Raw genomic sequence first — 26419 nt, forward strand, 5'->3', positions numbered from 1 at the left:
CAACAGGTTTATTTTACAGATTGATTTCATTTTATGTGTTAACTCTTAAAAGATAAATGGAAATAAATGCATCCTTTTGGGTCTCTTCATGGCCCAAAAGCTCTTCAATTCTGACTTCACAACTTTAATCCAAAACTAAATAACAGTACCATGTTTTCTAGCTTGACTTCTATACATTGTCAATTTCCTAGAACAAATATTTTATCTGTCAGTGCAAAGCTTACTGGGCAAAACATCTCTTAAACTTTTGACTCTCCTGTGAACAAAGCAGCCCCTTGTACTTTAAATCTTCCTGTGAACTTCTCGCCATCCTATGCACAAAAATGTTTAAAGCCCAAAGCAGCAATTTTACAAAGAGGCTGAAAGACTTATTACTTCACACAGGCCTAACAGCAAACCACAGTAAGCATAAACTATAATTTGCAAACCAGCTTCAAACTGTGGTTTCACATCCTGGTTTGTTAGCCCAAATCACAGATTGTGAGCAGGCTGGCTTTCAGAGCAGTCCATTTTGGGACATTGCATCTAAATATAGGGGGAAGTGTTTGACTGCAAAGATCTGAATTCAAATTCCTGCTCAGGTCACTTGGGCCAGACATAGTTCCTCAGGTTTGAACTTTATAGGGTCAGTCAGGGGTTAAAGTAAGATAAGCGAGAGCTACAAATATGATAAAGGTGAATTGTGTTTGAATACACATGTACATGTTTAGGTGCAGATATGCGCTAAACCCTGCCACGTAGCCCTGTGGTACCACTACAATATGAATACACTCAGAGGCTAGTTGTTGGTGAGGCAGATGTGCTAACAACTCCTCTTTAATATTTAGACAATTGCAGTTCTTCAATATGCAGAACTTTGTTAAAAATGAAGGCAGCTGCCATATACAGTGGTGCCTTGCAAGCCGAAAAGAATCCGTTCCGCGAGTCTTTTCGTCTTGCGGTTTTTTCGTCTTGCGAAGCAAGCCCATTGGCGGATTAGCGCTATTGACAGTTTAAACGCTAAAGACGGCTTTTTAAGGCTTAAGGGATTAGCGGTTTTACTGCTAAAATGTTTTTAGCAGCTTAGCGCTTCAGAAAAAGGGGTTTTGGAGAGAAAAAAACCCTCAAAATTTTTCGTCAATTTTCGTCTTGCGAAGCAAGCCCATAGGGAAATTCGTCTAGCGAAGCGCCTCTGCAAACGGAAAACCCTTTCGTCTTGTGGGTTTTCTGTCTTGCGAGGCATTCGTCTTGCGGGGCACCACTGTAATATAATTAATATAACATAATATAGCATTCTTACATATATTTAGGCTTATCTGTACTCAAATGAGTATTCATGCAGACTCTTTTTGTCAAGCTCTAAAAACCTCCCATATGCTTTACCTATTCAGATCTCTGCTGGGACAATAATTCGCAGCTGTTTATCTTTCTGCCAGCGATGATGATCCATGCCACCCGGGCTGCTAAGCTGTTGAAGCTCTCCCAGGCTTTTGCTTTCATCAGCCTGACTTTCACTTTCCCCACTTTTCTCAAGAGTTGCTGGCTATGTGCCTAGTTAAGCTCTCCCACACTGCCTCACTACACAAAAAGTCAGTGTTTTTTCCCCACCTCCAGTTCACAAGCACTATCTGTCTAGCTATTTTTCTGTCTAGAGCTGGCAGCAGCCCAAGCTTTGCAGATCCCTTTTTTTTCTTCTTCTGGCATTTGCAGCCACCCCTGCTGACTTTATACCATGTAATGTTCCAACAAGCTTAAGCAGGCCTTGGCTAGACATCCTCAGCTAAGGATATCAGCATTGGAAAAGTAAGGGATATTGTGGAACAGGTGTGACTGAACTGTGGGGATGAATAGATCTCTACCAATCTGAAAAAAGGAATGATGTTTTGCATTTTTCTTGACAGAGAAATAGGGCGATGTTAGCGTTGACCCAGCATATCTCTATCACAGTTTTGCTGGGGAGTGCCAAGCAATGTGGTGTTATAATTCTGCCTGAGTGATAATAGCAGATAGAGCATTTCAGTATGGATATCAAATTCACATCTATGCTGTTCCGTTAAAGCTTACTGGCTGGCTTTAGGGTAAATCATAACAAGAATACGTTAGATACTGATATCTATTTAAAGTGCTACGTAAGTGTTAAATCATAATAAAAATAACAGTTCTGGAGTTCCAATAATATTTACTGGAAATTCAGCTTTTAACAGTGAAAATAGGTTAGCTCCGTTCAGACATTCTAAATCTTCCCCATTATCTTACACAAATAAATATTTAGAGAATTTTAAGTTAGGATTAAATTATCCTATCCCCACCCCCAAATCATAGCCCTAATCTGGATTGAGCCCTCTATTACTGTATTTGCTTTTTGAGTCATCCAATCAGTTGGTAGTTGTGTGAAGGATATGCATACGCAAACAGTTACACAGACAGACCAAGATGTCTTTTCATTCCAAACCACAGTTTAGAAGTCATCCTTTTGCTTTGCCAAAAGGTGATGTTCAGATGACATTTTACTATCAAAGAAGGGTAACATAATTGTTGTTTGCTACAAAAAAGGCAACAGACTATTACAATCCAAAGGCAAGTGTTTTTCAGTGGGCAAAAACCATTCTAGGTGTTATAGGAACTACCAGTGTGTGTGTGTGTGTTTCTAAATGGATACCCTCAATAATAGCTTTCTTTCTTTTTTTCTTCTTTTCCTAATTGAAAAGAGATGTTCTGCTGTTGCTCGTGACAGGCAATAACTCCTGCATCTTCATCAATATCTTTGTGATAATGCTCTTGATGTTTCTCTTTTTAGTACACGGGTCTTCATTATCCCTAGTTTCCAGCACCTCTTCTCTCTACTCCACAGTAAGTTGACAATATATAAAAGACTGTACCTCATGATATCGTGCATACCATGGAAAGCCAGGGGGATTGCTAAGTGGTTCAGGAAACAGATGGAAATTTGACATTGGTAGGGCAATGAAAATCTCCCACTGCTGTTTGACTTTAACATTTTCTTTATACTTTTCAAAGTACAATGCACAACTGCATCCTTGCGTTAAATTTTGCCATCTGTAACATCTTTTGTGTTTTCCCTTTGAAAGCGGAATTGTACAAAATCTACCAGTGCCCATTGCTGTTGTGTACTGCTCAGTGCCCTCATGCTTAGCCATTCCACCTTGTCCCACCACCATTTTTGAGCACATTAAAAGAGCTGATAGCACTTGGTGGATTGCTTTGGTAGGGACCTGCTGAGGTGTGAAAGATTATTCTGAAATTACAGCGTTGCTTTGAGGTTGCAGTTTTGGATTCTGACATAAGATGATTTTTATGGAACCAGACAGTAGGTGGCTTTAATTATTAGACATACTTGAACTTTCAGACAGTGGAAATTTATTATTTTTATGTTGAATTTGGGAAACAATGTCAACTTCTGGCTAAAGAGAGAGAGAAGGAAATACTGCAATGCATTTCATGTAATACAGGGTACTTAGGATTTAAAAACTACTGGCCCAGCTAGAGTTTTGATAAGTTATTGAACATAGAGCAAGCTTATCATACATTTTGCAGCACACTGTGAGGTATACTGCTGTTCAAGAAATGCATGACCTAACCTAAGCCCTACATTGGAAAGCAAAGCTACTTGTGTGATACTTTGGATTCAGTTTTTGTTGAAAGCATGGCTGCTGCCTCCTTAAGGTACAGAGATGTTTCTAAATAATTGTTCAAGAAGTTCATGATGAATCATGGATTGAATTATATTCTCTATGTTGAGGTTGCTTTGGTTATGATAACTTGCCCATGTATGTTCTCATGCCACCAAACAGATCTTTCCAACAACCTTCTCTACCCACTAAAATACCACACTCTATTTTAAAAATTTGTAACAAAGCTTGCAGATTAAAGTCATATATGCACTTATGAACATTTGCATATTGTATATTTAATTTTAGTGCCTAACACTCATAATTTGCATATTATCTCAACTTACATTAACTGCAGCTGTTTTTGAAGAACTGAGCAATGTTCCAAATATGGACGACTTGGGGAAGGGAGATATAAAATCCAGTTTTAATTTGCATAATGCATAGAGCATATTTGGCACAGTTGAGTTTATATGCTTGAGAATTCAGATTTTTAAGGGCACAGAATAATGTTCTTGCCACCTGAACTTGCTTATGATCGAATGCCAAATGCTAACTCCACTGAACTGGTAGATGTAAAACACAAATTGTCATGTATGAACTTCAAGATTCATTGGATCAGTCTGTATTTTTTTTTTATCTGTCTATATTTTTGAAACATTTCTATGCTTGCAAATATATTTGCATTAGCAATTTAGACTATAGGCCCAGGTGCAGTCAGCCCATGACCATTGGAGGGAGCCACAGCATGGGAAGATATAATAAACTCAGGACAACCTACTGGGATCAAATAGGCCACAACTTTATTGATTACAGGTGTCAGTAGGTTTTGGCATAGCCATTGGGTATGTATCCTGCATCACCCAGTCTGCCTACTGATTATTTTGCAGGGGCAATCCTGGGTTAAGACGTACATGAAATCAAGGTGCTACTCTCAAGAGTGCCATATTGAGCGGTGCTGTGGCCTATCATTCCAAATCTGGGTATCTGAAGAGAAGCACCTCTCCCTGGACCCCTTTAAGAGCGTATCCCAATTCCTTAAAGTGAGGATGGCTCACAACCTCCTCCTCCCCACCGCCTAGACTAAAATGGAATATACACACATAAAAACTGTTCTGAAAATGTTTTTATTTTAGTGTTTTTTAAAATACAATGGTACCTCCAGTTGCGGACGGAATCCATTCCGGAGCTCCGGTTGGATCCTGAGATTTCCGCAACCGGAGGTGCCTGTTCTGCATACTCGCACAGCACAATAGAGTGCTACTGTGCATGCGCGCACAGCAAAACCCAGAACTATACTTCCGGGTTTGCTGTGTGCGTATCCTGAAGGATACATAACAAGAGGGGCACGTAAGTAGAGGTACCACTGTACGTTGCTTTTTCCATAAGGCTCACCATTGCCATCTAGTGCCGCATTGTATATTGCACTTAAAATGTTTTATTTGCAGCTGTATAGCTGAGTCCTAAGAATCCAGCCCAATGCCTTATCTGCCAACAAGTTGTGACAATTTCTATGTGGCATGCAAATTCCTAGACAAGCCCACAAGCCCAGTTAGTCTGCAGGCAAATTCCTCCCTGGCCTCTCTGAATACAGTGACCAAATACTTCCATAGCAAGGTTTTAAGCGTGGACTGCCTGCTCACTTCCGGGCAAACATGTTGCATAGGTTGGGAAATCCAGTGACAAATTATGTGGTGAAGCTAGGTGCAGCAGCTTGCACGGCCGGTGAAGGAATAAGTGACCTCCACCAACTGCACAGGAACCAGGAGACTGCCTCTGGCTCGGCCATGGCCAATGGCCATGCCAGGTGACAGTTGCCACTTGCTGCCCTGCTTGAATTGCACAGTCAGGTAACCATTACCTTTTTGGACAAGTAGGACAAGTGTTTATGAATCATTCACTTACTGCACACCACATCAGCCGATAAGAATGATCATTCTAAGATTTCTGTTGCTTGACCCCTTCTCCCTTTCTCACCATTCGGCATCACTTCTTGTTCAGCGTTTGAGTGTCTAGCTGTGATAATGGGAGCTGACAACCTTTTAGTTAAGGGCAAGGGATGCTTTTGGACTATAAAATCAGTAGTGCGAATTGTAGTTGAAGGACATAATCCCTGTTCAGCGTTTCCCCTCTTTGTTCTCATAGGCTCCTAGGGATAAAACTCATATGATTGTGAAGCCCCTAATCAGGAAATGGTACTTCAGTGGAAATATCAAGCATTTGATTTCAGTGATAGGCAAGAAGACCATAAAGAACAAAATTTCATTCTTCTGTGATATTATACAGTGCTCCATGCCTTCTTTCATATCTACATGTTGAGTTTAAAGTAGCTGTTCCATATTTTTAAATCGAACTCTCCCCACTACTATGTCATGGTGCCCACAAATAAGTTTTTATATGATTTTCTGTGCCTCTGGTCATACTCCCGCGATAAGAGGTACAAAAAGCTTTGTTACTTTTGATGCAAAAGATGCATTGAATAGACTGTCACCCTCTTTGCTCTCTTTATATCACAGCTGTGTCTGATTAATGCAGACTTGTGTAAAAATTTCTTGTTTTACCTTTGATTTTATTCCAAGTGTTATGCTTCAAAGGAAGAGGCCTTTTGAGTCTGTAAACTGGGGTCATGTGGAAATGTGGGTAGTTCCTTGGCAGTGTCATGGAACTATCCACATTTCTATACCAAAATTTTAGGAGTCTTTGCTTGATGGTGGTTCTAAGAACCACCATATTCTCTATTATTTTTATTTTTGAAATTTCTATATAGTCCTTCAATAGCCCATTCAGTTCAAATCCTAGCACAGGATAATGAACATTTTTAAAAGAAATCTTTCAGGTATAAGACAGAGTCAGCAGGACTTAAAGTATCTTCTCAGAAGTCAATCCTGTTATGTTTGATAAAACTTGCTCCCAGGTGTATAAGGTTGTGTCCTAAAACACTAGTAGTAACTTCATTTGCAAACAAAGTTGCATCCAAAAATCTGCTTATGATCTTGCTTTCTTCATTCTTAGGCTATGTTTTTTTGCAATTATATTTGAGAACTTGTTTTTATCTGAGTAAAAATCTATTATTTAGATTTTCTTAAATAGAATTCAGTTGTATGTTTCCATAAATAAACTGCTCTTGCTTTCACTCTCTCCCATAGGCTGAAGAAAAGGCACATTCAGAGGTAAAAAGATTGGCATTTTTAATTTTATACGAGATATTTTGCTGTACAGAGTGCTTTTCAATAGCCTCAAATGCCCAGCATGAACCTATGATGACGGCAGCTCTCATGTACTTGTATGGTGTTATTTATGCCAGCACATTTTCTTATCAGAAAGGGCACAAGGCCCCCTCAGTCACCACCAGCTGCCAGCAAGCTCTTACTGCTATCCTCACCTGACTTTACCAGCCATCGCCCTATTGAATCCATTGCTACTCAAATAATTAACTGTCTTTTATGATAAGGGCTATTAAACTATTAAAATATTATAGAGAGGCACTTAAGTGTATTACACTTGTGGTTCATGTTTTGTGGGATGTCTCTTGCTCATTCAGCAGGGCATTTGAGTCATTATTCCATCATTCTCATATATATATATGATGCCAACATCTATCCTCTATATAGAGATGCCAAAATCTTTCCTCCATTTTCTCAAAAGTTTTATTTCCCTGTGACAGAGGCTTCCATTTTTCTTACACTATTTTAGTGTTGTTAGCTGCCCTGAGCCCGGCTTCGGCTGGGGAGGGCGGGATATAAATAAAATTTATTATTATTATTATTATTATTATTATTATTATTATTACCCATTCTTCTGGCATTTTATAATTTCTTTAGAATTTTAGTGGGTGTGGGGTTTTGAACTTAATGTTGCAAGACAACTGGGAGTTGGGTCATCTGTTTGACATCCCCCCCCCCCCAGCCCCAGTAAACATGTCTCCAGCATTCTCTAGCCTTCAGGGCTGCCTTCACTTCCTGTTCTGCAAAAGCCCTGTGTGGAGTGTTACGGCATGATGTTGTCTTCTTTTGGGACTTGACTGAAGTGTGGGCCTTCAGGGAGGATAAAGAAGTGAGATGATTTACAGAATGCAAAAAGGGACACTCACAAACAGGCTTCAGAAATAAGAAAAGTATGACGAAATCCCCACACCCCAACCATGAGAATGCGCAAAAGCATCGAATCGCAACCCGCGCGTGCGCAGACGCAGGTTGCAAATGCTGCGGGTTGCGAACGTGCATCCCACATGGATCACGTTCGCAACCCGAGCGTCCACTGTACAATTTTCTCAGTAACTGATCGAGAATGGTAAAAAAAAGGGGGGGCCTAAATTTTCAGCACAGCACTGCATTGGATAGAAATTAACTCATGCTTCACATGCTTAATACTAAGCTTATGCAATTCAGTTTGTATCATCATTCACATGTTTTAAATAAATATCTAAAAGGCTTTAAAATTTAGATTTATGTGATGTGCATATGTTGTATCTTAATGGAAATTTTTAAACCATAGATGAAGCCTTTGATATACAGTACTGTCTGTAGCATATACACGAATGTTGGAACAAACAGCACCAGCTATTCTCCTACTGTACTATAATTTCGCATATTGAATAGCCTTAGTTAAAGCATAAGGTTATACTGGCATATTTAGAGAGACATTTGTGTTTGTTCCCACATCCAGCAAATTCATAAACTACGAAGGGAGCTGGTTGCATCGCAGGAAAAAGTGGCCACCCTGACATCACAGCTGTCAGCTAATGTAAGTCATTTACTGCTGTCATTAATAATTTCTACAGGCTTTTAATGTATACAGGTATATGCTTTTATAATCACAATAATCATGTGAGGAAGACCACTGCCATTATCCCTTTGCAAACACAGGTGAGACTGATGATTTTAAAGGCATTTATACTACTATTCTTCAAGCCGGTGTAGGGTGCCAAGCATGCAAACACACACACACACACACACACATACACACACACTTTCCTGACTTTGAGTGAATGCAGATGCATGCTTAAAAGGGTTATAGAAATAGAACACACATATACATTGTAATGCAACATATGTGCTCAGGACCGCAAAACCCCAAGGACCAGACTCTGCAATCATCATCTGAGGCTCTTCTTCATGTGCTTCCTCCATGAGAGGTCCGGAGGGTGACAACACAAGACTGGGCCATTTCTGCAGTAGCTCCCTGTTTGTTGAATGCTCTCCCCAGGGAGGGTCATCTCATGCCTTCATTATACATCTTTAGGCACCAGGTGAAAAGGTTCCTCTTCAACCAGGCCTTTGGCTGATAAATATTCTACGACCCATACAGCACATAGGCAACAATTATTCACACAATTAATATTCTTGTTCAAAATCAATTTTTCAACATTTATCAAATAAGAAAACTATTTACAAAGTGCCATAAAAACTTATAATCTATCTAAAATAAAGTGAACTTGACAACGGCACAGGTTGTATTTCTTCAGTAGATAAATATTCTATGGCTTTTTAAATGTGTCTGTGAGAGGGAGAATTATTGCTGTTGTTTTTTATTGTAACTATTTATTTTGTGCTTTTCTCCAAAATATTGTTAGCTCACAGAGCTTCAAACTCCTCCCCTTCCCACCCACCCCAAACAAAGATTATACTGTGCAAAACGGGAGCTAGAGGTGAAAGGCATTGACCCCTTTCATGCATTTCCTATTAATTCAGAAAGCATTCACTGGCCATTTTATCCAGCAATCTCCCTAAAATATCTGCTTTCCTGCACCTGTTCCACAGGGTAATATTATTTTTTACCTCTGTTTCCTGCTCTTAAGAGCCGAGCAATATTGTTTGCTCAGCTGAAATTCCTCACAGCATCACCACCTTGTATAATTCACTTATGTGCACTGGGCAGGGATCAAAACAACTTCCTCCCACTGTTTCTGATGTTGTGGCCCTCAAAGTGCTTGGCGCAGATATTTAGCCAGGCATTTCTATGGCCACACTAAAAGTTAAGTATTTTTTCCTAGGATCTGGGAAATCACGATGGTGGGATTTCAAATTCTTGCTTATAATAAAAAAAGTGCTATTGCTTTTATGTTGAGATATTTTTATTCTTTCTGCTTGAATGATATTTACATTCTACTTATTAAACACTTAATCATAACAGTAAAAAAGAAACATGGGCAGAGTTACAGCTACAGCCATTTCTACTGTCAGTAAGACAATGATAACTACTCATGTTTGATTCTTTTATATACACAGTATGTAAAGGGTTGTGTGAAATGCGACTTAAAAAAATAATAATCCAAAAGGAGGTAGCTGTTGGGATTTTGAGCTTCTACAAAATGATTTTAGCTTTTGTTGAAGCACAGCAATTACTACTGTCAGAAAATAAAATGTCAGGTGTCAGCTGGTGACATTGGTGGGTGCTTTTGAATAATGCAACATTTTTATCGTTTTGTGTTTTGAAATGTGACTGACTAGGAGCAGAGAAGTTCAGATATGGACTACGTTTCCAACTTTTTGTAGTACTCTAGCAGCTTATCTTTTGAAATTGCTCCTTTCCCTAAAGGGAACCCACTTGTATGATGGAAGGTGTTGTAATTCTGGACATATAAGATTGCTTTTGTGTAGCTAGTATCCACCATATTAAATTATTAATCCTGTTGAAGGATGAACCCAAAAAATCCATATTGTGTTCTACTTTGACAAACAATTTTTGAACTACTTGCTACGGTCAGTCAGTGTCAGAACTTCAGCTTCCATTTATGGCCAGCAAGAGTAATGCATCCTAGATTAGCAGTAAGCACAGAAATGAAAATTTAAACTTAATTTGAAAAGGTTTGAACAGTTTTACAAGACTTCCCGTGTTACTAGTTTTCAGTGTTTCATCACTGTGAAACAAGAAAGGCGAGTCCTTTTCTCAGCATAGGATGGAAATAAAATGAGCAGATGATGTAGGAAGAAGTCATCCTGCACATGGTGCTTGCTATGGAACAGTAGGGTAGGAGGAAAAGAGCCATTGCTTAGGAGTAGAGGGTGTCACGTGGGGAGAATGCCAGGCAGAGATCTGGTGGACCAGATTAGGTCTGTGGGCCATTTTAGTCACACTGAAATCAATGGAACTTTAGTTACTACAAATTTGCCCCATTAAGTTACACTTTGGCCTCAATCAACGCATCATTTAGATTTGTGTGCGCAATCTTCGTCAGAATAAAAATTGAAATGTCTTTTTGCACATTTTTTTACATTTTCCTGTTTTCTGACTTAGTAATAATACCTATTGGAAGCCATAATTTAGCAAGTATGTGTTTTATCTCTTGTTTGTTAGGCAAGATTATCTTATCTGAGATTCCTGTGCTCTGTTCAGTATCTAGTTATTCATCTCAGCTGATAAAGCCCAAAGCATCTTCCTTTTTTTACAATTTAATCTACTCAAACTCCAGCTGCTGCTGATGTCTTGATTTCCAGTTACTTCAACTTGATGATTGAATTTCCCTTTGTTGTTTGCTTTTGAGCTGCTGAAGGGAAATCCCAGAACTATTTTTTTTTTAAAGGTGTTCTTTTAGTTCAATTTGTATCTAACCAGCAGACTTACTACCAGATTGAAATGTCATTACTATCACTTATCTTTGGGCCTACCTAGCATATTCAGTTTCTCTTTGATCAGTGCATCTTGAGGCCTGGAGAGCAGGGAATGCAGAACTGGCATTGGTTGAAAGAGTTACTGGGAGTGCACAGGTGAGAAATTCATGAGACAAGGCACTTTAGGCTTGTGGTTCTTGCAAGGTGGTACTGGGTTTCTCTACAGCAGCATTTGCGTGTTGAGTCCCACAATGCCACCCCCCAAAAAATTCACACTTCACACATCAATTTTTGTTTAGGTTTTTGGCATAATTTTGGCCACAACTTTATTCAAATACAAAAAAATGTGAGTGGTTGCTTAGGCATTGGTTATGACTATCTGTCCTTGCCCTCAGGGACAGAGCTGGTCTTCCGGACTCCAATGGAAGCCAGCGTGGGAAACAAGTATTGGGTGAGAAAATGAAGCTGGGCATCAGTCCCTCACTTCTCACCCTCATGTTCCTGTGGGGCTTGCACGGCCCAAGTCCGATGCCAGGGACAAGGACGAAAATAATGGCAAGCCCCTGGATTCCTTTAACGGAATTCCCTTTCCACATCATTTGGAGGGGTAGGCACTTATCCCTCCAAGCACCAATTTAACCAATGCCTAACCGCCAACCTTACAAGTTGTGACGATTTGCTACGCAGTAGGCAAAAACCAAATGGCACCAGCCAATCAGCCAGATGGCAAAATTCCTACCAGGCCCCCGCACCAAGGCAGACGACCCCTTGACAGGCATAGCAAGGTCAAGCTAACAGAAACCACCCTATTAAAGGGAGGGAGGGCAGGTGATCCGATGCTAACATCTGTCCCCTGTATTTATAGACTCTGACCCCTCCTCCAAATTGGCAACAATCAAAACTCCCCAGCAACCCAATTTAACCATTTAATGGCTTGGATTCCTCTCCAAAACTGCCAAGTCATGGCAGGGTGGCTTGTTCCCCCAACCGCAACACGTGCTCTCTGTTAGGGAGAACACGCTTTCCCAACCTTGGGCCTCCAGCTGTTTTTGGACTACAACTCCCATAATCCTCAGCTAGCAAGACCAGTGGTCAGGGATGATGGGAATTGTAGTTCGAAAACAGCTGGAGGCCCAAGGTTGGGAAACACTGCTCCACAGGGTTCTCTTCCTCAGAGGATGTCTGGTCTGGGTTAGGGGAGAGGGATTGTGAGAATGCCTATGCCATGTACATGGGGTCTATGGCTGTCCTAAGTAGACAAATTAATTCAGGAGTTTCCCTAAGGTATTAAATTAGGAGATTTTATCCGTCCCTATCCTTGCCCAGGAGGCCTCACTCATGGATAGGATGGAACTGCTATTAATTTAAATTTAAATGAACACATTCCTTTTCCTTAAAATAAATCTTAAAAAATAAGGCATGAACTGTCAAAAATCTGAATACCTCCCCCACATATACTGTTACTCAAGGAAAAATGGACCATTGTTTCATTTTTTTCAAAAAATAAAATAAAATCAATAGTGCAAGACAAGAACCCAACTTAAATTTTTGAAGTATATATATTTTTTCTCTGTAGAAGTGACAGTTGCCTAGCAATAAGCATTTCAGCCATGATATTCATAATGCAGCAAAAGTGCTTTCTCTGTTGGAATGCAATTGTCAGTTTTAATGCTGAATATTATTTGATTGGTGCATTTTAATTTAAAAAGTGAATTTTGCATTAATACAGAGAATTAAAGAATTGTAGAGTTGGAAGGAGACTCTGAGGATCATCTAGTCCAAACTCCTGCAATGCAGGAATCTTAACTAAAGCACCTATGACAGATGGCTATTCAACCTCCAAGGAAAGAGAGTCCATCACCACCTGAGGGAGTTTATTCCTCTGTCGAACACCTCTTACTGTCAGAAAGTTCTTCCTGATGGTCAGTCGGAATCTCCTTTCTTGCAACTTGCACCCATTGGTTCAAGTCCTACTCTCCGGAGCAGGAGAAAACAAGCTAGATATTTGAAGATAGCTATCGTATCTCCTCTTAGTCTTTTCTGTAGACTGAACATACCCAACTCCCTCAACTGTTCCTCATGAGGCTTTATTTCCAGATGCTTGATCATCTTGGTCACTCTGCTATACACATGTTCCAGCTTGTCAATATCCTTCTTAAATTGTGGTGCCCAGAACTGGACACAGTATTCCAGATGTGGTCTGACCAGGGCAGAATAAAGCGGTACTATTACTTCCCTTGATCTGGACACTATAATTCTGTTGATACAGCCTATAACAGCATCAGCTTTTTTTGCTGTTGATGCTTGTGGTTTGCTGAGACCCCTAAAGCCTCTTCACATGTACTATTGGCAAGCCAGATGTCCCCAATCCTATATTTGTGCATCTGTTTCTTCCTGCCTAAGTGCAGAACCTGACATTTGTCCCTTCTGACATTTATTTTGCTAGTTTGGGCCCAGTTCTCCAATCTGTTAAGGTAATTTTGAATTCTGATTATGTCTTCTGCACCATTAGCTACCCTTCCCAGTTTGGTGTCATCTGCAAATTTGATAAGCATCCTGTCAACTCTTTTGTCCAGATCGTTTAAAAAGATGTTGAAGTGGGGTCTTCCTGTGCTTATGATGCTGGGTCTGGGAAGGAGTTGATAAGAGTAGCCTTGCTGTCTTGCTGTCACTGGGATCAAGGTGGTTAGAGCAGGCTTCCTCAACCTCGGCCCTCCAGATGTTTTTGGTCTACAACTCCCATGATCCCTAGCTAGCAGGACCAGTGGTCAGGGATGATGGGAGTTGTAATCTCAAAACATCTGGAGGGCCGAGGTTGAGGAAGCCTGGGTTAGAGTGTGCCAGTATGACTTCCTTCTTCATCTTCCTTCCTTCATGGCCTTATAGATTGGAGCCACCTAGTATTTTCCTTATATGCCACTTCCCCATCTTTTCTGGAATGCAGCCATACTCCTCAGTTAGTGCCACAACTGAGTTACTTGTAGCATATTCCTCCTGGAAGCATTTGATTGTATTCAGTGAGATTTGTAGACCTTAGATACTACAAAGTCTGCTTTCATCTATGTGCTTGGCAGAATATATCTGAGTGAAACAAAGCAAGATCTATCATCATTTGGACACAGTTATGTTCGTACTTCAAAGTTATAGCATGTCAGTGCACAGGGAACATGCATTTTATCACAGACTTCTAAAAATCAATATTTTTGACATAGTTATCATTCTGTGAAGATCTGGGCACGGTAGTAAGCCCATCACGTTTATAGTGCATTACAGGAAGCTTATTATGGGGGTGGGAGGTGGAGCTGTACACAGAACTCAAGTTATCTGGACAAAACCAACTTCTGGTATAATTTCCCTAGCTTTAAATGTCATATTTATCTGGACAAAACAATATTCTCCTTTGTTTCTGACAAACATTACTGGGGAACTTAACTATAGGAGGAGGAGAATTATTTGTCAACAAAGTTAACTTGTGCATTTGAACATTCTGATCCACTTTCTTCTCTTCAGATGTGTGACTGTTCAATCCTTTGTGATATTCAAGCTCAAAAATTCATTGTATAATTTCTGTATGTTATTTTTTGTGTTGCAGTTATATATGGAGTAGCAATAGGCTTCTTCTCTTCAATACTCTTATATTGTAACTTGTGAGGTAGCTGTGCACCCAACTGCAGATTTAGTTACTTTGCTTTTGGGGGCATTTATTAACCTACTGTTCAGCCCACAAAGCTTCCAAAAGCAGCTTGAAATGCAGCATAAAAAAAAAACAATATGAACCTAATGTGATGTCTCCTGTACAACCCCCATCATCCCTAACTATTGGCCATGCTGGCTGAGGCTGATGGGAATTGTAGTCCAAAGTATTTGGGAACGGCATTGGGAAAGGCTAAAATGAACAGATACTGACAAATTTAAAGCTGAGCAAGAGGCAAAACAGCATTGAAGCCAAGGTCCAGAAATCCTGGAACTCATTAAAAAGATTTTCACCTGTTGCTGAAAACAAAACAAAATCTATACCATGCAAATATCCCTGAGAAGAAAGTCCAAAAGAGGTTGGACCTGCCATCGGTACCCACATCACCTCTTATGGCAGAGTAATAGAAAATTATAATACCTAGAACATTCTTGCACGGTTAAGTGGTCCACACAGTACCTGGGTTTGACTGATTCCCAAGTTGTTTAGGGCTTTTAAAGTTAAACGAGTTCTGTGAGCCATGCTAAAAAAATGAACTTGAAACTAGGGATATACATGAGATGTGGACAAATCCCAAGCTCAACTAGGGGTTGACTCAGAGTGATTTTGGGCTTGTCTGAGATGAGGAAGAATCTGCACAAGGTAGCTCAGTTCTTTGCTGGCCTTTGTTGATCTCTCTCTCTCTATATATATATATTTAAAAAATGCAAACATCTACTAAAAGTAATAGGTCTTACTTATTGTAAGGAATAGTGCTAAGATTTGGTGCTGAGGGAAGGGAGATAAAACATCCAAGTGGGAGAAAGCCAGAGATTGGTGCATACTGGCTTATACTTGGAACCAGTGTAATTATTTCAGAACTGATGAATCATAGTTCTGGTCCCACGTAGTAATCTTGCCACTATACTTTGACGCAACCATGGTTTCCAAACAGACTGGCCTCTCCAACACAGCGGGGAGATCACACATATAAAGACTTCATATTCCTGGATATGCCTTGAGTGTTTGGTTCACATTATTTTCATGGTATAAAGAGGTGAGGCACCTGATGGCTTTTCCAGTAGGTATTATGGGACCATGTATATTTCTCTGTTCACAGAATAATCCCCAATTATGTTTTATTCATTGAAAAGCATTCAGTTTTAATAACAGCAGTACAGGAAGTGGATTCAGATGGTCATAATGCATAAGACTGCTATCATATAGTTTCCTGCCTAACATGTTCACTTGCCTTAAGATGACCTTTCCCTTAGCCTCAAAATGCTTGATAGTTGTCAGTGAAAATAAAATTCTCATGTTATGTTACCTTCTTCTGAGCAGACTTTTTCAACCCGACTCGTGCATATTTAAAGCAAGCAAACAGAAGCATAGCCAGTCTTCTTCCTGCTGTGAGACTATATTAATATTTCACACGATGATTGTTTTCTATATCTGAGGGGGTTTTTGTACTTCTTGTGCTATCAAATTCAACACCCCACCACCACTTTAAAATGCTTTATTACTTTGGAAAGTGCATACAAAATATATTTAGCCAGTAACCAAACATAAAAATAGACACATGTATCCCTTCTGTTCACAATTATTGGTTCTTTTAAACTTGCTTACTGAATAAAGCAAAAGGGGTGGGGGAAGTCTTCTGAATGCACATTTTAGAGGAAGGACAAAATGGGAAAGCAACAGCAGAGGATGCATTTTGAATTGGATTAGTTGGTGATTAAGTTACTGTTATTGTAATTATTAAATACACACTTTAGGCAGAACCATGACATTCCCTCTCTCCCCCACTCCAAAATTTACTGGGCCTTGTGGATCGTAAAAATGCACTGGGGGGGGGGGTTCATCCCTTTTTTTCAACAGGTAACCCTTTAAAGTGTTTCATGTGACTATTTCATGCTGGCAGCTGTGCACCCCTGGCAGTTTCTATTTTCATGTTTTCCCCTCTCTCTCTAAACTTTTGCTGCGCCTGGGGTGGCAAAAGTTGAATTTTGTGGCTGCTGCTGCTGCTGCTGGTGGTACTCCCAACTGCTGACTGCCATTATTCTTCCCCAGAAGGCCCTTGAATAAAGATATAACAATGTTCTGAGAATGATTTGTAGAGCAAAATGCAGGTTGGTTTACTTCGGAATGCTTGAAAGATTTAAAAGGTTTAAAGGTTTAAAAAGATTCCAGAAAGCATGGGTGCTGCCCTATTCTCAATAGGACTTGGGGGGGGCGGACTTTCCAAGAAATTCACTCGACAAATCTTTCCAACAGTTTTGGGTGCTCCTTTAGGCACCCAAAAACAATTTCTAGCAGAAACTAGAAACACTGAACTTTTGGCAGACCTCTAGTTTGGAGTAGGGCACAATCAAGTACAATGCTGCCATATTTAAGGGTTACTATTCTATAGCAAGGGACGCGGGTGGCGCTGTGGGTTAAACCACAGAGCCTAGGGCTTGCCAATCAGAAGGTCGGCAGCTCAAATCCCCGCAACGGGGTGAGCTCCCATTGCTCGGTCCCTGCTCCTGCCAACCTAGCAGTTTGAAAGCACGTCAAAGTGCAAGTAGAGAAATAGGTACTGCTCCGGCAGGAAGGTAAACGGCATTTCCGTGCACAGCTCTGGTTCACCAGAAGCAACTTAGTCATGCTGGCCACATGACCCGGATGCTGTATGCCGGCTCCCTCAGCCAATAAAGCGAGATGAGCGCCGCAACCCCAGAGTCGGTCACAATTGGACCTAATAGTCAGGGGTCCCTTTACCTTATTCTATAGCAAGTCCAGGTGAAACATGTTCTTGTTAAAGAATGCCCAAATAATTGTACTGGGCAAAGCATCACAACTTTACAATTGATCTGGTATTGCCCCAAAGGCACAGAATTCTACAAAAAAACTGGAATTGACACTGTGTACTACAGACAGCTGGGAGTAGTGTCTGCCTCGTGCAGATAGGAAAGTGCAAGGAGGTTGGAGAACGATTAGGAATTTAAATAGAAATAACTTTTGGTGGTGATGGTCATGTACGGTTGTGTGTTTTTTTAAGCAGAAGTACATTCAAGCATATTGTATAGATTTTGTATAGTGCATTTGAAACCTATTGGCATTTGACTGACTCTCCACCACCCCATCTTCTTCACAGGCCCATCTCGTAGCAGCTTTTGAAAAGAGCTTAGGAAATATGACGGGCCGGCTGCAAAGCCTAACAATGACAGCTGAACAAAAGGTATGTTAGAAACAGCAGGTGCTTTAATGTGGAAAACCGTTCTTGGTTTATATTAAAGTTTGTATTGAAGGCTGAATGAAAGGACAGCTGTAAGAATAAACAGGCAGGTGCATCATTTTTATTTTTTTTATGACTATCGATGCTTCGTGAAAGCGCAATAAGAATAACATTGCACACCATCAGATTTAGCCAAGCTATATCAGAGGGCAGTGTGATGATAAAATCTTTCATTTCCAGATTTTAATTAAAACATTTGTGACTCTGAATTTATCTGTATTGAAAGATTAAGCAACAAAAGGTGGTCATAAACCAAGTGGAGTGCTTGTTCCAGTCTGCCAGCATTGTCAAAACGCTAAATATTAGACAGAAGAGATATTACAAAGATAGAAAAACAAGCCAATAGCAAGTGTTATCTTGGAGCAGCTGGGGCTGGATTTGGTTTTGACTTTGCTTGTTTTGCAATACTTTAAAGTCAGGGTTGGGAAACTGGATCTGGCTGATGGACCAAGTCCTCATCTTCATAGGCCCTCCTGTCTGTCAATCATGGCTGGGGAAGAAGCCAGGTGCAAAGCAGTAGCTTGATAGTAATACCAAGATGGTGGTGGGATCTACTACAAATCCACTTTCTGCCTAAGGACACACAAGTGAACCACTGTAATAATAATAATTTCTCAAAAGGAATTTCTTCCAGTTTGATCTTTTCATCTTCTATAAAGCTTCGGGCTTCCTTTCTCAAAGAGATTATAGCACTGGCACTGACTTCAATAAGCTTTCCCAGACATTTGAGCATATAAGCTTTTCTTTTTCTTCTTCCATGTTGCTGCTAAGGTCAAATTCCTTCAGTAGCTTTAATCCTCATTATATAAAATGGGAACTAGAAACAGAAATGTTAAATGCAGTTTAAATTAAAACTGTGCATTACACTTGTTAAAACCATCCCCTACCAAGTGAAAAGATGAGTTACATTGCTTCATTTCATAAGAAATCGAATATATTTTAATAGATGTTTGTATTATTTTCTTCAAAATTCTTGGTATGCAGTATTTTATAGAGTTAAATAGCTTCTAACCTGATGGTTCTGACATACTGTATTAGCTGAGTTGAAAAGCATACATGATGCCTAGTTTTCACCTGAATTTCACCCAAATTACAATGCAAAAAGTGCATTTTGACCCCACTGGGGGGTGGAAACCATAGTTACTCTGATACTTTTGTGACTTTTTCTACTGTTCCCAAAGGAATCGGAACTTATAGAACTACGAGAAACCATTGAAATGCTGAAAGCCCAGAACTCAGCTGCGCAGGCTGCTATTCAAGGAGCTTTGAATGGCCCAGACCACACTCATAAAGGTATGGATTGCTGCTGTTTTTTCACTGGGAACTCATTTTTGTTCCAAAGAAGTGCTAAGCTGCTGGCGTTCTGTTTCTTTGGAAGAATAGCCTCTCTCTCAAGTTTTGATCTAGTTGTATTTGTGGTGTGTGCCAAATCCTGTCCTCCAGTTTCTCGAAACATTCTTCCTCTGCAAAGCAATATTCCATTTTTCTCCCTCTTTCCCAGAGTACTTTAGAATTCATTCTTTGGTTGGTGCAGGGTTGAGCTTACTCTATTGCTGCAAGGTGGCCATGGGTGGTGTGTGTTTTTTTCTTTCCATTCAACTTCTATCCAGCACTCTGAAGTCTGCCTGGTTGCCTGCCCTTGCTAATCTGAAAAGACCTCAGGGGAGTCCACTAAGCTTTAACTGAAGCATGGTAGCCTGAGAGTCTGGCTACCAAGTACTTAAGATTGGTACACCTATCTCTTTAATAATAAAAAATACTGCACTTAAAAGGAATGAACAGCTATCAGACGCAAAGTAGGCAGCCTCCCCACCTTCCCATACTTACAGGAAAGCCCAGCTGCTGAGGATGTCATGGGGTTTTCAGGAAACCTGGGCACCCAGGAAGGCTGCAGAGTGCAGATCACTGGAGAGACGATTGGTACAGTGAAATAAAGGACACTCACAGCAGCCCCCCTTGGCCACCTTGAAAGTAAGGTAAGCTCAAATAAATAAATAAATCCCACTGTTGAAAACTGCACTGAAAATTCCCCTCCCCTTTTAACAGTATTCTTATGCAGTTTCTTTTGTTATTAATTGACGGAGAATGGGTGAAAAACATGTAGGATAATTTTTTAGTCACAACAATACAAGCACAACACGTAGGCTAATAGTTATTAGAGAATTTTCAGGACAGAACTAGTTTGCACAGCTGGAAAACTTCCACGTGCCATTTATACACCACAGAATTATCTGACTTCTCTTGAGGAATTAGTCACTGGCTAAGGCTTGATAACCCCTTTAATGCTCTTCTGCATGTGCATCTTGTGCATAGCAGCGGGAAAAAGTTCCAGCCAAAATAAATTAGTTTTAAGTCATACAGTCATACCTTGGAAGTCTAACAGAATCCAATCTGGAAGTCCGACTTCTCAAACGTTCAAAAACCAAAGCGTGACTTCCAATTGACTGCAGGAGCTTCCTGCACTCAAGCAGAAGCTGTGTTGGATGTTTGGCTTCCAAAAAACATTTGCAAACCGGAACACTCACTTCCGGGTTTGCGGCGTTCGGGAGCCGATGTGTTTGGAAGCCAAGCTGTTTGACAACGAAGGTACCACTGTACTGCTATGTTCTTTCCACAATTCACAATTACAGATTGAACAATAAGAATAAGAGTGTTTTCATGGTAAAAGTTCTTCTGCTTTTGGGAAGAACTTCTGTGTTGCTTAGAAAAGGGGGGGGGGGTTCTTGGGAATTAAGGCACTTCCATATTTGTTTTTTTATTATTATTATATTATAGATCTGCGAATAAGGCGGCAACATTCCTCCGAAAGTGTTTCCAGCATCAACAGTGGCACCAGCCATTCAAGCATGGGCAGTGGTAATGATGCTGATTCAAAGAAAAAGAAAAAGAAAAACTGGGTAAGTGCTCTAGAGATTTTAATGTATTGAATAGACTTTTATATGGCTTCCTTCTTCATAGATAACACAACGGCGCATACAAATAACCCTTATAGTGGTGCCCTTCTGTATAATTAGCTGTTGATAATGCTGTGGCTAGATAAATATGGATTTGTTTGCACCTAGTGAGGTATGAGCATTGGCAAACAAAATATATTCAGATCGATGTGTAAGCATGTGAAAGCTTAGATAGATAGATAGATAGATAGATAGATAGATAGATGATAGATAGATAGATATAGATAGATAGATAGATGATAGCTATAGTTTTCTCACTCATTCTATAAAATAGGTCAACTGTCTGGAATGCTTTAGAAAGAAAGCCAATGAAAATGTTTTAAGATGGATAAATATAAAGTATTTGATTTGAGAAGAACACACACCTATTACAAGGGCTTCAGATTTTAGTGAAATAATGGTGAATTTACTTTTGTTGTTTAAAATATGTTTATTACGCAGGTAATATTTTAAAAATACTGATTCCAACTTCATTCCCTTGATATGTAATTGCACACTCTTTCATGTTTCTGCAAGGTGAACTCTAGAGGAAGTGAGGTGAATATAAATCCCTGGAAAATTTGGCATGCATCTCAAAGACCTCTATCTTGGCATGATTGCTATTCATTTTGGCAGTAGGCTTTTGTACCCTTCTAAAACAAATTATTCTTTATGTCTCCTTAGTTTTTTCTCTATTCATTTTACCTCCAACTTTGAAATCTAGAAAGGGGGAGTGTCGCCAAAATCCATTTCTTTCTTATTAGAACTCATAAAGTAGAATGAATATAAATTATGGTAACTCAATCAGGACTTACACTCCCTGCTCTTGAACTAATATTCATAGAACAAAGTGATTATGTGCTCCAATGTTTAGTAGAAGAAACATTTGGGTAATCAAAGCAACTATTTGGGGAAGGGTGGGAACACACTTTCCCCCTCTGTATTAATAACTTGTGTGTTCGTAAGACGTTTTTGACAACTCAAAAATAACTGCATAGTGCTCATTGCATCCATAACGTTTGCCATCTCTACTCCTGAAATAAATGGCTCTTTGGCTATTCTGTCCCTTTCAATAATGGATAAAAAAAACTTCTAGAGCAAAAAAAAAAAAAAAAAAAGCAGTGCTTATGCATATGAACTTGCTTCTTTAAAACAGAACTGCAGCAAATACCTCCTCTTTCCCCAACCCTTTCAGCTTCTTGTCAGCAAAAAGGCAAGCATCATATAACAGCTTAAAATATGCTTATTTCTGATCCATGCTACTGTAGAAATAATAGGGTCAAACTTCTAAAGGAAAAAAAAAACAATTTTGTATAAATGATGCACAAAATCACATTGATTGGAATGTCTTCTGAAAGTCAAGAATTTTTAAACAATGTGGCTATTTAAGACCAGTCACCTTAATGGGAATGTCAGAGGAATGGGATTTCCACAGGAGGTGTAGGGTTTTAAATGAGCATCTGTTTAGCTGTACCACTTGATCCTGTACCTTTTCCATAGCGTTCAATGTTTGCGCTGTGCTCACTTGATTTTTAAAAAAGCACTCTATTGTGTTCTTAAAGATACTGTGTTGCACATGTTAATACCCTGCTTATTCTATACACTTAACCACAGGCAGTGGCTAGATTAGCATCTGCAAACTAACTTTTCAACAAAACGTAAAGTGAACCAAATGACCAGAGATAATCCAAATAAATCTTAATTTTCTTTCTTCTTTCCTAGCTAAGAAGTTCATTCAAACAGGCCTTTGGGAAGAAGAAGTCCACAAAGCCTCCTTCCTCACATTCTGATATAGAAGAAGTCACAGATTCATCTCTTCCATCCTCACCCAAGTTACCCCACAGTTCCGGAGATTGTGGGTCTACATCGATAAAGCCATCCCAATCGGCATCCGCGTATGTTTTCCATTTTTCTTAGAGAACAGCCATTTGTTAAAGAAGCAATCTTCAAAATAGTGATTGGTATTTCAGAAATACTGCCTCTGAACTTACAATTCTGTACTTCCAGTAATTGTTGCCTCTCAACCACTCTCTCGGTTAAGACCTTAATTTGCTGTTTAGAAAATTATCCCTTGGAAAATGTTACTTATCATCCTGTGCGTAGCTGTATTCAAACTGCACAGAGAGGAACTTCCATTGCTTTTCCACTTCATGCTACCTTGAAAAAAGCATTGATCTTGCATTCTTTTCCTTTCCATGTTTTCTTGGTGAGGGGAGACATACCTGGCTCATGTTCCCTGCCGTTCTCCTTTCCTGCCCCAAGGCACCTCTGCTATATATATATATATATATATATATGCAGGTTTTGGTGTCTTCGGGTGTCTTCCCGTGTAGAAGTTGGGGTGTCTAGGCGACGTTTCGACGAGGTCTCACTCGTCATCTTCAGGCTGGTGCTTTCGGCTTCTTGTTACTGGAACAGAGCAGGATCTCAGTGTTTGAGTTCCTATAAATACTGTTGAGGAGGTGTGGTGTATAGCCTCCAATGTTCTGGGCAGAGAGGAGGTTCCCAGGCTAGTGTGCCTTTTCTTCTTTTGTTCCTTAATTACTTGAGGGATATCTTGAGTGATTTCTTGAGTGATTTCCTGAATCCCACTTAGGTGGGTCATTAGGTGTGGATTAGTTGCTAAAGCCTTCGTGTCTTGAACTCTTGAACTTTGTGAAGAGTTTTTCTGAGAAGATGGCTGTACTGCACTTGGTTGTGCTCTGGCTTGGCTTCGTGTATAGGGGCGAGCTGTGGTTTTGTGGCCTGTGCCAGCCAGATCTGTGTAGGGATTGCAGGGGGGTCCCTACACAGATCTGGCTGGCACAGGCCACAAAACCACAGCTCGCCCCTATACACGAAGCCAAGCCAGAGCACAACCAAGTGCAGTACAGCCATCTTCTCAGAAAAACTCTTCACAAAGTTCAAGAGTTCAAGACACGAAGGCTTTAGCAACTAATCCACACCTAATGACCCACCTAAGTGGGATTCAGGAAATCACTCAAGAAATCACTCAAGATATCCCTCAAGTAATTAAGGAACAAAAGAAGAAAAGGCACACTAGCCTGGGAACCTCCTCTCTGCCCAGAACATTGGAGGCTATACACCACACCTCCTCAACAGTATTTATAGGAACTCAAACACTGAGATCCTGCTCTGTTCCAGTAACAAGAAGCCGAAAGCACCAGCCTGAAGATGACGAGTGAGACCTCGTCGAAACGTCGCCTAGACACCCCAACTTCTACACGGGAAGACACCCGAAGACACCAAAACCTGCATTCCTGTACCCGTGAAAATCTACGAAAGCAAATATATATATATATATATATATATATATATAAAACAATGTCAGCTAAAAGACTGTTGAATCTTTGTAAGTTTTTGTGACTGAGCCCATTTCATCCAATGCATAAAGTGTCCTTGGATGTTATACATGCATACAAACAAATAAATTTTATATATGAACACACACAAACATAAAAGAGGAGAGGTCAAGGGCACGACAATTCAAGAGAAGATGTGCCACATTACTGTACAAAATACACGAGGAAAACAAGCTCAAGGCAACAGGGTAGAAGATGAAATCAGAGAGCATGTCTTCCAGTCCAAACAATTAATGAACTAGCAAAACACGAAGACCCGTGTCAAAAAATATTTAAGCACTTCCTGTAGTGAGCCAGCTAATTCTTTATCAAGTTTCATTGTTACCACCACAGAATGCACATGCCTATTCTTGTTAGATGCTTGCAATTCCAATTAGCTAAGGTTTTGATAGTCAAGTTACATCCTAAAGTCACAGCCAATAGTGCTTGCTGCTTGCAGGGTGTTCTATGGCTTGGCCAGTCAAAATATAATATATTCTCAAAAATATTATTGCATCTAAACATCTGCTTTCCTAAATGATGTGTCTGGTTTTGCCTCTTAGTCCTCAAGTTAAGCATTTTAAAAGGAGACTGGAGCAGACTGGAGCGCATTGTCCGTCTTTTTATTTGCAGTCTGCCTATGTATTTGGCTTGATAGTACTTGGGATATATGGAATCTATGTAAGCTTTGGCATATTTAGCTTCTTTGATTTATCATTCCATTCACACCTTCCACACAAAAAAAATCATTGTATTTTCATTCTGCTGTGTAGTGTGCCCTTTTTGTTTTTGTTTTTTTTAGTTTGTTTCTTCCTTGGACCTGATCTCATTTTCTAAACCATTTCCTTTACTTTCTGTCACTTGCATCTGTCTGTCTATTGCGTGTATATGCAGGTCATCCCAAATCTGGGCTCCAAAGAAAAGGCAAAACGGCCACGTGATCTACAAACATAGATCCCGGTAAACTGGCATGTGGGGCTTGGAATTACATGTCTAAGAACTAGACTGAAGTGGCCCATTTGCCCTATCAATAGGCATTTGTAGTCATTCCATGAAAAATATAAAACACTATAACCCTATCATACTGGATGTACACGAACATGTAATAATGTATGAGTGGGTGGGGGGCCTGTAGCCCGCATCAGCTCCAGCATGGCTAGAGGTCAGGAATGATTGTCTGGTGCAGGGCCATAGGATGCACATCCTTGATATCTAATATGTGGTACTGAAAAATTTGAGCAGTGTAGATAGATATTGTTCTAGCTTAGCACAGCTGTCACCCCAAGGACATGTTTCTATATGTTCATCAATGGAAAAAATGGCGTATTTAAAAACTGAATTATCTTAATATGTCTCTCACATGGTTTCTGAAAAGGGGGCATGATCAAGATTCACATTTTGCAACATGCTTTTTTTTTCATTTGCTTGTGGAAAACTCTGCAGTGTATGGAAGAGAATAGGGTGCCTCTTTGCCACTGAGCTATTGGATTGTGATTATATCCTCTTTCATAGCAAAAGAAAATAGCATCAAGGCAGAGTAAAGTAGAGAACGTCACTTTAAAAAAATGTATCAATCTGTCTCCACAAATAAGTTGTTTTGCCTTTGCAGTTAGTCAGGAAAAAATATTTATATTGATAATATCATCTGTTCTGCACCTTAGTACATATTTCTCTCAAATGTGGAAATTGTAAGGGAATGTGACACCGCAGTTGACTATACAGCCATGTGGAAACCATTGCTCCTGCAATGATCTGGTACAAGCAATGAGCATCCCTGGTTTCTCTGTTTGCTGATGGAGAGCCCACATGATGGGACTGTTCCATATGATGAGTTCCCTCTTTGTGGCTTTCACTATGTGGAATCACTGTCAAAGAGAAGCATTTCTCAGTCGTCTTCACAAGACTGTTTCCTATGTTCCAGCAGCTGCGTGAAGACTGCTGAGAAACTCTTCCCTTAGTGATTACTTGCACTTTTGAAATACTGATCATAGATCAAATTCCATAGCATTTGTTACACCAGCCATCACCTTAAATATA

At 40.0% G+C, this 26419-nt stretch overlaps 1 protein-coding gene across 8 annotated transcripts in view; it reads left to right on the forward strand.

Moving 5' to 3' along the window:
* The window catches only part of NAV3 (neuron navigator 3), a 441074-nt gene that overhangs the window by 389374 nt on the left and 25281 nt on the right, over positions 1 to 26419 (forward strand). For 6 of the 8 annotated variants that reach the window (XM_083400914.1, XM_083400916.1, XM_083400917.1 and 3 more), the window contains 8 exons: positions 2777 to 2829; positions 6755 to 6778; positions 8274 to 8351; positions 17968 to 18051; positions 19290 to 19401; positions 20884 to 21005; positions 21579 to 21599; positions 22764 to 22936. In XM_083400914.1, coding sequence (XP_083257040.1) covers positions 2777 to 2829; positions 6755 to 6778; positions 8274 to 8351; positions 17968 to 18051; positions 19290 to 19401; positions 20884 to 21005; positions 21579 to 21599; positions 22764 to 22936 — 667 coding nt within the window. Of the gene's footprint in view, positions 1 to 2776; positions 2830 to 6754; positions 6779 to 8273; positions 8352 to 17967; positions 18052 to 19289; positions 19402 to 20883; positions 21006 to 21578; positions 21600 to 22763; positions 22937 to 25276; positions 25343 to 26419 lie in introns of all 8 variants that reach the window. The other 2 variants (XM_083400919.1, XM_083400913.1) reach the window with 2 other exon arrangements.

Source organism: Podarcis tiliguerta, assembly GCF_965153285.1.
Source record: "Podarcis tiliguerta genome assembly, chromosome: 10".
NCBI lineage: Eukaryota > Metazoa > Chordata > Lepidosauria > Squamata > Lacertidae > Podarcis > Podarcis tiliguerta.